This window comes from Amborella trichopoda, chromosome 13 (assembly GCF_054954075.1).
Source record: "Amborella trichopoda isolate Santa Cruz 75 chromosome 13, AtrichopodaSantaCruz75HAP2 v2.0, whole genome shotgun sequence".
NCBI classification, from domain to species: Eukaryota; Viridiplantae; Streptophyta; class Magnoliopsida; order Amborellales; family Amborellaceae; genus Amborella; species Amborella trichopoda.
Window position 1 is genome coordinate 42,936,303 of NC_142348.1, and position 16,958 is coordinate 42,953,260.

General features: G+C 41.5%; 1 protein-coding gene across 3 annotated transcripts in view; it reads left to right on the plus strand.

Moving 5' to 3' along the window:
* Positions 1-16,958, plus strand: part of LOC18442505 (transcription factor IIIB) — a 39,157-nt gene extending 22,199 nt beyond the window's left edge. For 2 of the 3 annotated variants that reach the window (XM_088855151.1, XM_088855152.1), the window contains exons 2-5: positions 22-95; positions 11,925-12,063; positions 16,050-16,160; positions 16,240-16,958. In XM_088855151.1, the coding sequence (XP_088711277.1) occupies positions 11,947-12,063; positions 16,050-16,160; positions 16,240-16,497 (486 nt within the window). In that variant the 5' untranslated portion in view covers positions 22-95; positions 11,925-11,946 and the 3' untranslated portion in view covers positions 16,498-16,958. The remainder of the gene's footprint in view (positions 1-21; positions 96-11,924; positions 12,064-16,049; positions 16,161-16,239) is intronic. The other variant, XM_088855153.1, reaches the window with a different exon arrangement.

A 16,958-nucleotide genomic window follows, 5' to 3' on the forward strand; every position in this document is an offset into this window, starting at 1 on the left:
TTTTTTTCTGTGATCCAACAGGACGATGACCTACTTGATGTTTCAGGGGAGTTTCCATTATATATCTCAAGGGATCTGATTTTTATCATTGTGCAGTAAGCAGCTTATTTCCTTATGCCTATTTTTCTATGAAATCTATTTGGTTGCTCTGAATAATAAAAAGAGGATGCATGCTCATTTATTTTTGAATTTATTGAGAATGGGCTTTCCATGGTTATGCTTTATCTGAGCTATGAATTTGGGAATATGGCATTGATTCTTTTTGGGTTAATGTTTGCGATGTCCTTTTAAAAGGGAGAAGCACATCATATCTGGCCATTAGAGTCACTTCTAACACTTGGTGGAGAGATTGAGAATTGGTGTTTGTTGGTTCTCAATTATCTGAGTTTTGAGAGATCTGCCTCTTTGTTTTCCTTTCCCTATGATAAAATTTTGTGTTCTATAATGTTTTATGGAGATTAAATCATGATTCAAATGCTAGAATGTTTTCTTCTTTTTCAAATAATAATGCTAGAATGTTTTCTTAGCAATATTTTTGGATATGCAATGATAATATTTGATATACCTGCGAGTGTGTACAACATACAAGGACAATGTTCGGCTTCTATTTATTTATTTTTCTTAATCAGTATGTGCCCTGTGGAATTTTCAAAATGAGAGATTTTTTTTTTTTGTTTAAATTGATAAAAATCTGGCTTAGTAACATATCAATCACACAACTCTGGTCGATCTATCACATTCACATTATTTGGGTTCCTTGTATCTGAATTAGGCTTTTTATGCAAGTCTACTACAAGATTCTCATCGTCTCATTCTCATATAACAAAGTTCTGTGACTCATCACCCAACTTAGTTTAATACAACATATAAAATACAAGAAGGAATACCAAGGTCCCACCAAAGTGCTACTCTGAAATATCTCGTCTCTCATGAACCAAAAGCAACTATTAAGTCTTGTTAGTGACAGGAGAGAGCTGACAAGCATGGGAGTTTCCCACCTATGATTAGAATCCTTAACAGCCTACCACATTAAGCTATAGGGTTAACAGTGCAAATTTTAGCTGTACGTGTAGAACTTCACCTCTCCATGACTGGCACAAATGGCCATGTAACACCATGCCATATGATGTGGTGGTTTCAGTACGTACCCCAAGGTAGTGGCACTGTATAGAATGGCCATCATGTTTCCAAGACAATTGGACTAATCTTGGATGAGGTAGGTTACCCGCCTCAGGTTCTCAACCTTGACACTGGTTGGATCTTCCTCAATTCTATATTTGGAGAGGGGAAGGGTCTCACCACTATGTATGTTTGGGGTCTCATGGGGTATCTGGATGGAACTCAAAACATTGATTTGATGTTTTCTATACTGCTGAGCATCAAAGTGGAAAACATGGCAATTTGTGATGCTTTTAGTTAGATTATAGCTGATCCCAAATGGTTGGGAAAAGGCTATGATTATGATGATTTCAATGAAATTGTCAATATTTATTCTATGACATGTATTTTTCTTGTAGTATCACTTTCTGATTTTTTTCCATTGCTGCTATTCAAGAAGAAAAACAAACATGGTTAGTAACTAATTAAGTGAAAGGAGGCAATGGTGGGAGAAATAAAGGCACATATGTAGTAGTTCATACAACCACTTAACGGAAAGAATGCAGTAGACTTTCGATGGGTGTGCAAGTTAAAATTTGGACCATATGGTCAGTTTAAAAATACAGGTTAACACTTACAGTCAAAAGGTTCTGCCAAGATATGAGATTAACTAGAATAAGGATATATTCGTTTTGCCTAAAGGAGTATTTTGAGGGTTATTCTATACATGCCTAAAGGAGTATTTTGAGGGTTATTTTATAGGGAAAATTATAAATACCCCACAAAAATCAACTTTCTACATATCTTACCCCTCAATACTTTTATATTATACCCTAAACCCCAACACTATTTTTCTTTGTATTTAACCCCCCAGTCAAAAAGTTAAATGACATTTCGACCAAAACACCATTTTTAATACTTCCCCTTTTTTCTCTTTTTTTTTTCCCCTTTTACTCACGTGACACAATTGCTCTCTTCCTTACTCTCTCTACTCACCCTCTTTCTTATTTTCTCTCTACGTCTCTGCACCCGCCCTCTCTGTCTTTGTCTCTCTACCCATTTCTCTTTATCTCTCTTTCTCTCTACACCTACACTCCCTCACCGTTTCTCTCTGTACGTTCTCTACTCTCTGAAACTTCTTTGTCCGAGAAAGCCTTGACTTCCAATGGTTAAATCTCTGCACAAAAACCAAACACCATTGATGCCAAAGCCCCTTCAGCTTGATTAGAACCCCAATTGTTCTCCAATTCAAGAAGCTTTCTCAACAAAAAACATGGGAATTTGGTTTTCCATCATCATATCTTCTGGCGACTCTGTTGCCTGAAAGGTCAATTTCTATAAAATGGCGACACGCACTACTTTCCATTAATTTCCTCACTACAATCAACATTTCTGCCCCTTTTTTTTGGGTAAGTAATATTTATGCCTCCTGCTACTGTACATCCCCTTTTAGTCTCTAGAATTACAGTGGCTTCACTTCAAGTCTTCTGGCCTCGATTTAGCATAATCCCATTCTCAGAGCTTGAATATTACCAGTCCTCAATTAGAAGCAAACAACACACCTCAAAAATTTTCAGTTTGCTTCCGCCAAATGGGAGCCTTGGGGCAGCAGTTTGGCCGGAAATGGTTGTTGCTGGGAAACCTGTTCGTTGCCTTCAAATGGATGGAAAAACAATTGCAGAGGTTTCTGTGTAGTTGGGAGCCATATTCACATATCACATTGATTGAATCAGTGTTTCAATAAGCGCTAGGCGGCACCTAGGCAGTCGGGGGAGTTCAGGCCGTCTAGTGCCTAGGCGGCCGCCCGCCAAGAACCTGGGTGGCCCGGTAGAAATTTTTTTTCGGGGGGCTATCTCTCTAAAATAGCCTCTAATGGGTTTTAGGTTTCACATGAACCTAAAACCCACAATTTTACCCTTTTAGTATTAAACAATGACCCAAAAATACCATCAAGGAGCCGTCGTCCGGGTGGCCGCTTAAGCAGGTTCAGGTGGGTGCCTAGGCGGGTTCCCGCCTAATTTGGCTGCCTAGGCCAGGGCAATGCCCCCAGGCCTTAGGGACCGCCTAGGCATTGGGCAGTCCGCTTTTTAGAACACTGGACTAAATATTGGGATACCGTGAAACAAGACTAGGCGATTATATATTAATATCCCAAAATGGAAACCTCAACCATGTCGATAGATGCCGATTTGGCCGCTTCATCCGGTGATAGGTTCCTGAAGAAATTATTTCACTTGGAAAAGCAGGACAAACATTTTTTGGGAGAAACAATGCAAAAGCTGGATACCGGCTATGGACTTCATGTTTGGTACGTATAGGCTCTGTTAGAGGATGTCTTCATTACAGTTGACCATGCTATGGAGAGCATTGTGACAATTAGTCTTCACTAGACATTGCATCTTATCCAGCTTATCACAACAGGCAAAGAATATAGAAGTAGGCTGTCCCTTTATGAGAGAAAAGATTAATTACAAGGTTGTTCACTCCCCTTATCTGAAGATAAAAGATATGTCATGCTGCATTTTCACATACGCCTCGGGGAACTTAAGACCGAGTCAGGGGTTACATGATCATTTTGTGTAAGTTGTATGCCTCTGGATATTTTTTCTTCCGTCTGTTGTGCATATAAATAGTTTATTATCCCTAATATTGTAAGGACGCCAATACCCATGTACAGTTTGTAATTATGCACGTTCTTTACAAAGACCTAATTCGAGGCTTCAAGGTCGTGAAATGAGAATACACGCCATTCATGGCGACTTTTTCAAGTCTTAGACATTTTAACGAAATAATTTGTGCAATTTTTCTCATTCCTCATTACAAGTTTACATCCTACATGCTTTGGAAAGGGCCATTCATTGGATCACTATGTTCCACTAAACAGGCCTTTATCAGCCAACAAGCACTGCGTAAATCCACTAAACAGGCCGTTGTTAGCCAGCTCGGCAGATTTGCCAATTTGTACGTATTTTTAACGCATCAACCCCCCCCAAAAAGAAAAATAAAAAAAATAGAAGCAATGGAAGCACCTGTGGCTTCCAGGTACCAATTACACATTGAAAACCAATAGGAAGCACCATTGAGCCCCTGTTCAATACTTAATTGGGCTAAAAAATAGTGAGACCCTCACATTCTACAACGGAGAGTTCACCCAATAAAAATTACGACATACGTAGGTTTTCCCGATAACGAACTTTTGTGGAGTGCAAAATAAGGTACATGTCTTGAAAAGCCCTCAAACGACCTCGAATTGGCACCAAAAGAGACGCAAAGGTGGATCCTGTTGTCCTAATAAAAGACATCTCCGAAGTTTCAACTTAATTGGATGCCGAATCTCTGACGGTCTTGGGACTGTCATGGATGGATTTAGAAGGCCCAAAAACCCTGAATTCATCTCAAACACCTATAGACCCTACTTCCTGAAAATGGGGGGTGTGGCATACTATTTAGGATTTGCAATCTATGTTTATTGCCAAAAATAGCAAAGTCTTGCAACTTTCCTCAAAAAATGGGCAAACTTTGCACCTTTGTATCTTCTGATTAGTGAGACAGATCAAGCTGAGATTTTAGTATGTTGTGCTCCTTTCCGAGCACCTTCTTTTCGTATATGCCATTGGTTGGGCCTCGATCTCTTCAGTTTTGTATGCAGGGGCCCAAAGGTGGGGCTCGGTTCGAGATCGCTCTCTCGAAAACTGCAGTGCGTGTGGTGTTCATGGGGGTGTGGGTACGGACCAACTAAGAGAGAGAATTAGGGGTGTGAGGCGAAACCTACCTCACGATGGGTTCGTGACACGCTTGGGCATGCAGGCGGCCCTCTCAAATCACGGTGGAAAGCCCCCTTTGCCTGTGGCTCTGTCCGGCTTTGACTCCCTTGCTATACTTTGTGCCTTATAAACACCAATGCATAAGATGGTCGGACAAGGGGAAAGACCTTGACTTGTCTTTAGAAAGATGTGTTTAAGAATATTTTGGGTGTGGGTGTTAGGATGAAGAAGATGAGATGGAGAAGTGAAGAGAAGAAAGCAGAAAAAAGGGAGAGAAGACCACTTGTAAATTTGATAGCTTGCCGCGTCACCTCCCCTAGGAGGCACTACCAGAGGCAGAAAAGGTACCAGATCGAAGTTTGAATACCCCGGAGGATACTTAAGGAACTGAACTATGGGACGGACCCGAACCAGACGAACCTCAGCATAGCCTCCAAGTAATTTGATAAAAAGGGGGGTAGAATACAAACGTTTTGTAAGAGAAGAAGAAAGAGAAAAGATTTTCTTTAAGAATTTGTAAGAGAAGAAGAAAGAGAAAATATTTTCTTTAAGAATTTGGGGGAGTGGGGGGGGGGATATTATGAACAAGAAAGGAAGAGAGATTGGGGGGTTGAGAGATAAAGGGTTAGAAACAGAGGAAGGAGAGAGATAGACAATGAGGGAGAGAGAAACAAATGTGAGAGAGATAAAGAGAATTTTGAAAGAGAGAGAGGGGTTTTAGCAAGAGGGAGAATTTGAGAGAGAAGAAAGAGAGACCGAGAGAGGGAAAGAAAGAGAATGAGAAAGAGAAAGCGTAAGGAAGAGAGAGAGTAGAGATGAAGAGAATGGGAGACAGTACAGAGAGAAAGAGCGAGAGAGAGAAAGAGATTATAGAGAGGAGCGAGAGACCGAGAATGAGAGAGAACAAAGAGAGGGGGAGGGGAGGTGAGAGCGAGGAAGAAAGAGAGATCGAAAGAGAGGGAGAGAGAAAGAGAGATCGAGAATGAGTGAGAAGAAAGAGAGAGGGAGAGGGAGGCGTGAGAGAGGAAGAAAGAGAGATCGAGAGAGGGAGAGAGAAAGAGAGAGGGAGAGGGGAGGCGAGAGAGAGAGAGGAAGAAAGAGAGATCGAGAGAGGGAGAGAGAGAGAGAGTAGAGGAGAGACAGAGAGAGAAGGGGAATCAGAGGCCTGGTTGTCGGTTCGAGTTGGGAGGGAGAGGAGGGGAGAGAGAGAGAGAGAGAGAGGGACGGACTTGGAGGGTCGTCGGTTCGAGCTGAGAGAGAGAGGGAGAGGTCGAGGATGAGAGAGGAGAGAGTGGGAGAGAGAGAGGAGGGGAACTACTGGCTTGGCTGTCGGTTCGAGCTAAGAGAGAGAGAGAGAGAGAGAGAGAGAGAGGGAGGGGCCGAGGATGAGAGAAAAAGGAGAGAGAGGAGGGGAATCGGCATCCTGGCCTCCAGTTCGAGCCGAGAGAGAGAGAAGAGAGGAACCGACGGCCAGGTCGCCGGTTTAGATCGGGAGAGAGAGAGAGAGGGGAACTGGTGGCCTGGTCGTCTGTTCGGGTCGAGAGAGAGGGGGATAGAGAGGGAGAGAGAGAGGAGAGTGAAGAAAGAGGGAGAAATAAGAGAGAAGAAGAGAGGGAAAGAAGAGGGAGAAAGAGAGGGAGAAAGAGAGGAGAGAAACGATTGGATACCTAGCTTGGGTTGGTCCTGAGCTCCTCGAAGCATTCCTTGACAAGGGTTAGGATCTTTGTGAAGGGGGTTGGGGTGGAGTGTTAAGGTCTATGGTTTAGGGTGTATGGAAATGAGGACTAGGGTAGAGGATTAAGGTCTATGGATTAGGGTGTGTGGAAATGAGTGGTGGATCTTAAGATGGGAGTAGGGAGCTCTAAGTGGGTGGGAGTTTTAAGTGGGTAGTGGGAAGTTCTAAGTGGGAAGTGGGGAGTTCTAAGGGTAGGCCTCAAGGTGTAAAAGTTTTCTCTCTTTGCTTTCTTGGGGCTAGAATGATAGAACAAGAACCAAGCTCAAGGGGACAAGCTCAATTTTTTCTTATCTCCTTCCAACCTTAGGTTACAAATGACTTAAAGAACTTATATTATATCCCCTTGAAACAATGGTGGATGATTAAAAGTATAATGAATTGTTAAATATTCCAATTTATTGAATTAAAATCGAAATCCCGTTTTTGGGGCAAAATGACAATTTTGCCCTTTAGCTAGAATCATGGAAATGGCCAAATGGTCCCCAAAAATGTTCCATAAGTCATAGCCATGGTTCAAGGCCATTTTCGGGTGTTTCCGATGACCTTTCGATGAAAATAATGACATAAAAATGATGGGCTCGAGGAGATGATCGTTTTGATATATTACTTTGGTCTTGAATCGGGTTTTTGGATCCATTTTGAAAATCCGGCCTAAGACAACAGACTTGAGATCTTCGACTCTTAATCTTGGTCGTTTCATGATATTTTGGATTGATTTCTTCATCATAAATAGACGAGGATACCATCACAGTCATTTTGTGATAAAAATCTCTCAATTTGGTTGCTGAATCATCGCTTTGTTAATTGGGGAAGTCACCGGAAAGCAGAATTTCGGTCGCTGGAAAACTTGCCCTTTTGTGTATTCGAAATACGACATCCTTCGGTCATGCATCTTGTGTAAATTTTACCCCAAATCAAAGCTCTCTGAATTGTGGTCGCAATGGACACACATTTGAGGTAATCCGATATCGGGGCTTCGAGATACGACCACTCCAATGGGGGGATGTTCCTTTTTGAAAATTCTGCAACACATGAGTTTTCGAATCGAACTTCTCTATAGAAATTCTCTCGTTTCGGGCATTGTCACGAGTCGTGTCATATACCAAAACGAGCGTCTTGATGAGCTCTATCACATACCAAAATTTGAGCTTAATTGGCCCCCAGATGAGAGAGTTATGATCTTCATAAGGCAATCCCGAAATCCAATGGCCCAGTTTCCTTAAATGGAAACTGGTTCATCAATGCTACACCAAAATAGCGTAAAACCCACCCATTTTTGGTAAGTTAGGCCCAGAATGGTCTAGAAAGGTTCAAATGAGCCAAAAATTGGTATTTGGGGGTTTTTGGGCATTCTGGATCTAATGGTGGTGGTCTGATGCTCATCAGAATCCTCGACAATAGGCCTTAGATATTGGGTATTTTTCAGCATGATAAGAACTAGAATTGTGAACCAAATTTCTTTCTGATCTGCTTTAACTCTGTCGGATTGGGACAAAACTTGACAGGTGTCCTTAGGGCATCAAATACTACCCTCTCATGCTTTTTGGGACCGATCCGACACCTTTCCAATTCCATCAAAAAATTAAGCTTTTTTGAGAAGAGCTTCCATAGCCCATAGGCATTTTTGATACCGTTGGGCTAGGTTGCGACTGGCTTCTCCTTTATTCGTACCGAGGATACATGTGTGTTGAAAAATACCCTACAACAGCTTGCCCCGCCAAATGTTGTTTTTCGAGAGAAGCAAGAAGGGCAACATTTGGAACGAAATTGGTCCTTCAACTTTCGTTTTCTTCTCGATCACCGGCACCAACACGACCTTTGAAAGGAAATCGTGCCGAGCTTCTTTGCTAGGGGGTGACCAAGGTGGATTCGATTCTAACGATTGGGGGCCTTGCTTAAGGGCTTGTAGACCTAGTACCGTTAGAACTTTTGAGGGAGGTTGATGGTTAGGAGCCCTTTTTAAGGGCTTGGAGATCCAACTCATCAAAGTTTGAAGTTGATCTACGAGTGGGGTGCCTTGCTTCAGGGCTTTCTTCCCACTTTAGCAGTTCTTTTTATGTCAACAACTGGGGGCCTTGCTTAAGGGCTTCTAAACCCTGTCTTGTTAGAATCAGGATTTGTGTGGCAGTTAAGGGCCTTGCTTAAGGGCTTCCTTCCCAATTTGTCAGGCTTTTGGTTTCGATCTTCTGGTGTGGGTCTTTCTTGAGGGCTTTCTTCCCACTTCAGGAGACGTTTGTGCTTTGGATAGACAGTCGAGGGCCCTTAAGGGGGCGTATGAGCTGCTTCATCAGGGTTTGGAAGTGTTTGACAGGCGGGGTGCCTCTTGGAGCCCCAATCTACCGGATTCAGTCAGGGGCTTTTTGTTGGCCATCTTGAAAATTTTGAACCATCAACAGCTGGGGATCTTGATGGGACGGCCTCTTCGGGGCTTGAACCCCAATCTATTGGACTTAGTCAGGGACTTTTTGTTGGCCATCCTGAAAACTCGAAACCATCAACAATTGGGAACCTTAATAAGGCTGTTACCCTTGATGTCGGGGGAGGTATTGATCTTGCTTGACAGTCAACCGCCTTTTGGGAGCATTGACCTCGATTTGTCGACATGATCTTCTTGCTTTTGTTGACTTCTTGGGAGGGAATCGTTTTGGCATGTGACCGATTCAACTTGCCATCTTTTTTATCTTTCTGACCTTCAGGGGCCCTTTGTAAGCTGACCCGAGCTGTTGGAGTATTGACTCCCAAACTACTGAACTTTGTTTGGAAGGGACAGTTGAAGCCGCCTATGCAGGCTAGTGTTGCATCAACCTGTTTATTGATCCAGGTGCCCTTTCGAGTTTTCAACTGAACTGGATGGAAGTGGTGCCGTAGAACAGTTTTCACGGACTCCTTTTTTTCTTTGGCTCTTTTACCCATGACTTCGTGGTCACGTCTGCCTTTATTTCCATTTTTACTCATGATGCCCTTTCACCATGCCTCATTTCTCTTTTTTAACGCTTTTACCTGTAGCTTCATGGCTATGTCCATCTTTATTTTTCATTTTTACTCGTGGCGCCATTTCGAATTTTCACCGTGCCCAATTTCTTTTTTGTGCATTTTTACCCATGGCTTCATGGCCATGTCCGCCTATATATATATATACATATATAATGGGTGAGGGAAGGCCCCCGTATTGATGGTAAGGAAGGAACAGTGGGTCGAAATGGTATTCTGAGACTCATTTGGGGCTATAAGTGCCTTGGGTGAGACCCACTGGGAGTTGAGGGTGGTTATGGTGAAGGCGCTCGTTCACAATCTTAAACGTTGCTCGATGAGAGGTGAAGGTGCCAACTCAAATCTATGATGAGGTGTGTTTGGGTATTCATTCAAGGGCTCGGATGCTGGATGTGGTGAAGATCTACTGGGGATTGAGTTGACTTTGGTAGGAGCGCCCATTCATGGTCCAGAATGGTGCTTTATGGGGAATAAAAGTGTGTTGAGTTTGGTGATAGTGGGGTGATTTAATGGTGACTATTGAAAGGTCAGGATGATGTCTGAGGTGGAAGATTGACTCAATTGGGGATGGAGGCTTGTTTGGTGATGGTAGTGATATGGAAATTTGTCGGGGAGCGACAAACTTGCGAGATTTGTGGCTCCTTTGGAGATGAATTGTGAGGTGTTGTACTTGGGTCATGCCTCACTGAGGAGTTGGTGGACCCCCGTGAGGGCGGCAGTCTCATGGTAGAGGTAATAAATAAAGTGGCATTTCATGGGGATAGGTGTGGTGTGGAGCTTGATGGTTAAGGTAAAAATGGAGTTTGATGGGGTTCAATGGGTGTTCAAATGGAGGGTGATAATTCAAGGGGTTTGGGTGGTTTTAAGGTGATGTGTGGTTGAGATGTTTTGAAGGGTGAGGCTTTGCTGGGGGGTTTAGTGGAGGTGGGTCGGCCGAGATATGGTTCCAACAAGTAGACGAAAAACCAAAATTTGCACATCATAAAAATTAACCACATTGCGAGCCCTGAACGGCCTTCGAGCCGGGCCCCGGTCGTGACTTTCTGTATATCAACCTGAAGTTCTTCGAGTTACAGTTGAAATGCACTTGGTTTGAGCCCGAGATGGACAGATGATGAGTTGTGGCAGAAAAAGCAGATTGAGGTCACATTGATTGCAACTTGCATGTTCATGAAAACTTGTGATATTCTCTCTAAGATTTCTTTCGATCTGGCTGATCATCACATGCATGGCATATACCAAAAGAAAGTGCTCGGCGAGGAGCACAACATATCAAAATTTCGGCTTGATCTACCTCGCAGATCAAAAGATACAAAGGCCCAAAGTTTGCACATTTTTGGGGGAAAGTTGCAGGAATTTTTTGTTTTTCTCAATGAAGATAGACTGCAAATCCTAAATAGTATGCCGCCCCCCCCATTTTTGGAAAGTAGGGTCTCTGGGTGCTCGCTTGGGATGAAATTCGGGGGTCAAGAGTTTTTAGGCCTTCTGAATCCATCTGTGATTGTCCCGAGACTGTTGGAGATTAAATTTTAGGGGTTTTCACTGTTTGTCCGTTATTTATCTGTACTGTATGGTACCCCTTATCTTGACTTACCTGTTTCTCTTCACTTCAGCATCCAATTAAGTTTGAACTTAGGGATGTCTTTTCAGGCAACAGGACCCACCTTTGCGTTTCTTTTGGTGCCATTTCGGGTTCGTTTGTGGGCTTTTCAAGACATGGGCCTTATGCCGCATTCCACGGCAGTTTGGAGTCAAAAAGACCTACATATGCTGTGGTTTTATTGGGTGCACTCTCGATCGTGGAGAAGTGACGGTCTCACCATTTTTTAGCACAATTAAGTCTTGAACTGGGGTTCAACTGTGCTTCCTAAGGTTTTTTGGGCGTATTTGGTACCTAGAAGCTGCAGATGCTTCCAATGCTTTTGTTGCTTGTTTTTTGGGTTTTTTTTTGTTTTGTTTTTGGGGGGGGGGGGGGGTGGGTGGGGGGTGTTGTGGGGTGTTATGCGTCCAAAATATGTACAAACACTGTCATTAAGGACCTTGAGTTTGAGACACATTTAGGAAAGTAACATGTAAATGTAAGGCATGCTGCATCAGAGGGTGAATTGTTTGGCTGAAATTAGTGGATTCTCACCAATGACCTTAGCCATCTTGTCAGCTGGTAAACAGTTGCAGGCTTACAAACATTCAATTGTTTTGAAGAACATATAGTACTTTACAACATTTGATTTTTGTATTGTTTTCACTTGAATTGATTAATTGTATGAAAGCATGGTTTTTTATAATTATGAGTAAATATAAATGCAAATTATATCTTGCTCTGTTTTCCTGCACAGGCAACACACATTGTGAGTAAGCATGGATAAACTATTGGAATTTGGAAGGAAGGCAATGTTTGTAATAAGAGTCCTTACTGGATATGAGGAGAGAAGACTTAGGGCTTACAATATGCAGCTCCGAAAACGACTGCAGCTGGTATGCCGTTTTATGCCTTTGTAACATTTGGGTACACTGCCTGTCATATTTTACATTTATTTAGCTAGATTTATTCTTTTTAAGTTACTTGGAGATAATAGAATTGTGTGGATCAACTGATATGGAGCATGGCCAACAGTATTTCTAGGAGATTTTTACCGTCAAAAGTGTTTAGGAGAATCTACTATACATCCATTCCTTTGAACCGGCCAGCTATTTATAATTTATTTTGCAGTTAGCATGCTTTGACACCCAAGTAGGGATCAAGTTCACTTTCAGGGTGGTTATCCATCCGCAGAAGGCAGTGGTTCTCTGGGGTTCCCCACACAACAATGGTGTTTTCCTGTAAAATATTTGCTTTGCCGATTCTCGTGTGCCTCTCAAACTGCAAATCAAGCTTAAGCTTAAGATAGATGGTGCAGTCAATCTTCCCTTTTGTTTTATCCACTGTTTTATGGTTTTCCCTGCTGACTCTGGCTTATTGGTTATATTTTCCTAGTTTCTCATGGTTTTTTGACTTTCCATGCATTTGTGGGGCTTGGTTGGGCAATACAATTTTTCACATTTCTTATTGTTTCGCATTACTTTGTTCATCGGTCCATGTCTAGCAGCTCTCACCCATGTTGCATGAATTTTTTCTGGAAAAGTCTTACCTTTTGAGAAACACACCCAAGTTTGCAAAATTGATTTGCTGCATTGCATGGATACTGACATGCTGACCAAATCAAGACAAGGTACAACTTTTACGTATCGCAGATATGGAGTGCCCAGTCAGGGGTTGTGATAGCCCCTCGAAATCTTGCTCTGGTGATCCCAGAGCCTGAGTGAAGGTCACAAAGCCCCAACCTGCCCCCCACCCCTCCTCTTTTAAATTTTTTTTTTGAATCCGATATGTTTGATATTTTGCTGCTTTTTTTACTTGGACGATTTTCTAGCTAACAACGAACTATGAAGGTATTTACTTTCCATTTTCCTTGTCGTTGTTTGCATCAGTAGTTGAAAATTGGTGAGATTACTCAGAACCGCTCGAGTTAGCTCAGACATGGGAATGGGGCAATCCAATCCTTGATGGTCCCAATTGGTTAAATGTGTTTTCTTGAACCAGGGTACCGTGCGGTTCTCATTGCACTAAATCATCCTCTTTCACATGGTTCACTGTAAGGAGTCGTAGACAGTCCTAAGTCCAGTTGTTATCATGACTCTTTACAATCTCATTTTTCTCAAATTTTAAGGGGACTTTGAGGCTAGAGAGTTCTCATTATGCATGTATAGATATTGCTAAAAAGTAGATAATACATTTTTCAAGTTTTTGAATAACTACCATGTATGTGTGTGTGTATGCATAGGTGTGTGTGTCACTTCCCAAGTGTTCCCATATTCATAAAAACATTATATCAGCCCACTCCTTGAACAACGCTTCCAGGCACTCCCATGGTAGGTAGCTTCAGCCATGGGTCAATTGGCTTCCGCTTCACTGTGCCTCCTACACCCTCTCTGGCCCTCAACTACTCTCTTATGTAGATGTTTTTCCTAAAACAAATGTATACTTGTTATGGACACTGCACATGGAAATTCTAGCCTGAGAATGCGTTTTCATCTCAAATTATAAAATGTTAAACTCTAAAACTGGTTCAACTCAAATAGATTTATAAACACATGAAAATCTTAAAAATGGACAGTTCCGATAATGTGTTGCAAGATGCAATATTTTTGGGACTCGAAATCCTTTTTTTTTTTTTTGCATATTCATATATCTTGATGTTGAGATGATCAATTGAAGGGTTTTCCAATATCAAAACAGCATTTTCTGATGGATTTTTGAGATGCACATTAATTCTACATTTTAAGGTTGCAATCTTTTTTTTTTTTTGAATGTGATTCTAAGGTTGCAACCTTATATAATATTTTTGCATATATTGGATTATATAATATGTTACACACTATATATTATACTAGTGTACCAAGTAATAAATCTACCTGGTATCAGAAAAACTCTAATATATTTACCAATTATTGAACTTATGTTTGTGAATTATGCATGTAACTTAGCTAAGGCCTATGCTTTCCTTACCAGCACTATGGATTTGCCCTTTCTATTTTGGCCACCAGCTTTTTGTCGAGGGAGATTGTTTGAATGTAACAAGATTTTCGGCAGACGGTGGCTATGTTTCTAGAAGATTGTTTGTCTTATTGTGCACATTCTTGGTTTTCCAACAAGAGGCTGATAATCAAGGGGTTTATTGGTAGGGATGACAACGGGCCCGGCTTGGCCGAGCCTGTGTTGGCCTTAGTCCCTATAAGGGTGGCCCAAGCTTGGCCTGACCCTGACCGGGGCGAAGAGGCCCTGGCCTTGTCAAGGCTGGGCCAAATACAATCCCAAAAAAAAAAAAAGTGAGACTAAAGTAAATGAAAAAAGGGCCGGGCTAGGCTGAACCTGGCCGGCCCTGTCGTGACCTTGGCCCAAGGCCCTGTCGTGACCTCGGGCCATATCATGTGGCCCAGCCCCTTGTTTCTTAGGGCCTGGCCAGATCGCCTGGCCCATTACCACCCCCCTTTATTGGGATTAATCTTTTGTTGAGATAGAGTTTATATTGACGTCTCAAGATGTGCCTTCATCTTCTGTGTCGTGTGCTTTGTTGCTTCCTTGTACTTATCTCATTGTCTTAAAATTCTACCTGTCCTTCGAAAAAAAAAGAGGAAACCCATGTGCAACAAGATGCGAAGTTATATAATAAATTATATATTTTGCAATATGTATGTACTTCAGATTATAGAAAAACCTTAAAAATGCCTATAGGTGAAATGCTACAGTGTTTCACCACCGCCACAAACTTGCTATGTCCGTGGCAGTCAATTGAACGGACCCAGTTCAGCGTGATTTTTTAACATGCTAGGTCCGTGGCAGTCGAAAAACGTATGCCGCCTGATTTTTTCGGACGGTGATGAGCCTATGGGCAAAAACACTATTCATTTTCTCCCATAGGCGTTGCATAGTGTCTTCCGTTAGGTTATTATTTTGCTCTAGGTATGCAACATATATGTGCTGTAACTTCAGCTGATATATTGACTATCAGAATACAATACCTAGGTGACTCTGTAACATACCTCTCTCTAGGAGAGCACTGTTACCTCTGTTCTTATTTATTCGGCAATTTTATTTTTTCCAAGACCCTTCTCATTTTCAGCCATCAAAGGAAACTTTTATATTGATAAGAGCAGTGGTGAAACCATCTCCTCGAAACCTGCGCATATTTAAGTCATAAAGGTGATATATAATCATAATTTGCAATTAATGGCATCCAACGAGACTAAAAGAAAGGAATCTCAATTATTTGTTCATCTTGGAAAAACGACATGAATTTCCTTTATCCGGGCATTGTGGAAAAACCTATGTGGCCAATTACTTGCAAACTCTTTGTTATACCATACAATACAATTCGACTGGTACCCCTACCTGAAGTTTAAACTTGTATTATCCTAGAAGTTCAAATTGGGAACCAACACTCATCATTGGAAATTGTTTTCTGTTCCTGGGAGCTTCAGGAGACTTGATTCTAAGGAGATAAACAACACTTATTTACATTTAATATTGTTGCTTGAAATGATATTAAATGACTGCAACATTACATTTTCCTGTACTATTCTTCTCCAAATGGGTTAATTATTTGTTCATCAATTAGCGTGAATCCATCGCACGTTTTAAGAAGTTCATAGGCATTTTCCTTTTGAAAGCATAATCTCCTCACACTCTTGTGCTATTTCACAGATGCTAATATGGTTTTCATAACAAAGGATTGAAGTTGAGCAAAAAGAGGAAAAAAAAGAAAATATAATAAAAATCGAGGATTGATATAAGCAAGCCTGGTGGAATTTGTTTGTATTGAATCCATTTTGAACCTAAATTATTGAGACATCCGTTTACATTTTCAGTATCTATATGTATTAAGAGTTGGAATCACTCTCTCTCATATATATTTGTGATTTAGGCTCAAGAAAGAAAGGAAGCCTTGAGAAGGATGCCAGAACAGTCAATTCTAACAGAGGTTCGCCGCATGGTTGAAGAGATGCAAAATGTCAACCGAAAGTTGGACGAAACTGTGAGACACATTGCACGATTTAGTTTTTATCATCACTTCCCAATTGACAACTGCATTTAATGGGCATCTTTGTTTGCAGGAGGCTGCCATCGAAGAATATTTTAAACCAATAGACAAGCAGGCCGACCTTCTAATGAACAAACAGCTTGAAGGAGAGGAAAGGAACATGAAAGAGATGGTAAAAATCATGCAAGAAAGGGTTTTACAAGAGGCAGCTGAGGCAGAGAGGAGAGCCAACGCGGAGATGACAGAGGAAGCAACCATTATTGATGTTAAACAACAAATTAAAGAAACAGAATCAAAACCAAGTGAGAAGGCATCTGCAAGAAGTCCATGATATAAATGTTTCAGTGTTCCTGTGAAATAAATGGTTTCGCAATGCAATATGAAAGAGGGCCAATGGTTACTACTCGTCAGCTGCTGCTATTCGAGCTTCAGATATTGTGGGAGAACACCAACTGCCTAAAGCATCAAAGCCAAGAGGCACCGGCCATGTTTCTATGGATCTTGAAAGGATGAGGAGAACTTTTGGCATCTTTGTTCTTTGGAATGAGATCCATTTAAATGGAAGTGGATGTGGAGACGGACCTGTTACGATCATTGTTAGCAATTTGTGATCGTGCTAAATAACTACTTATAAGGTTTTTGTGCCAGCACAGCTGCGGTTTGACGTTATTTCGTTTTCGGTTTTAGGTCGATTTGCGGTTTCAAATAGTGAAGAATTATTATTTGTTTATTTTTAATTTTTTGTTATAGGATTCTCAAATGAATAAGAGATGGAGGTAAAGAGTCTACAAA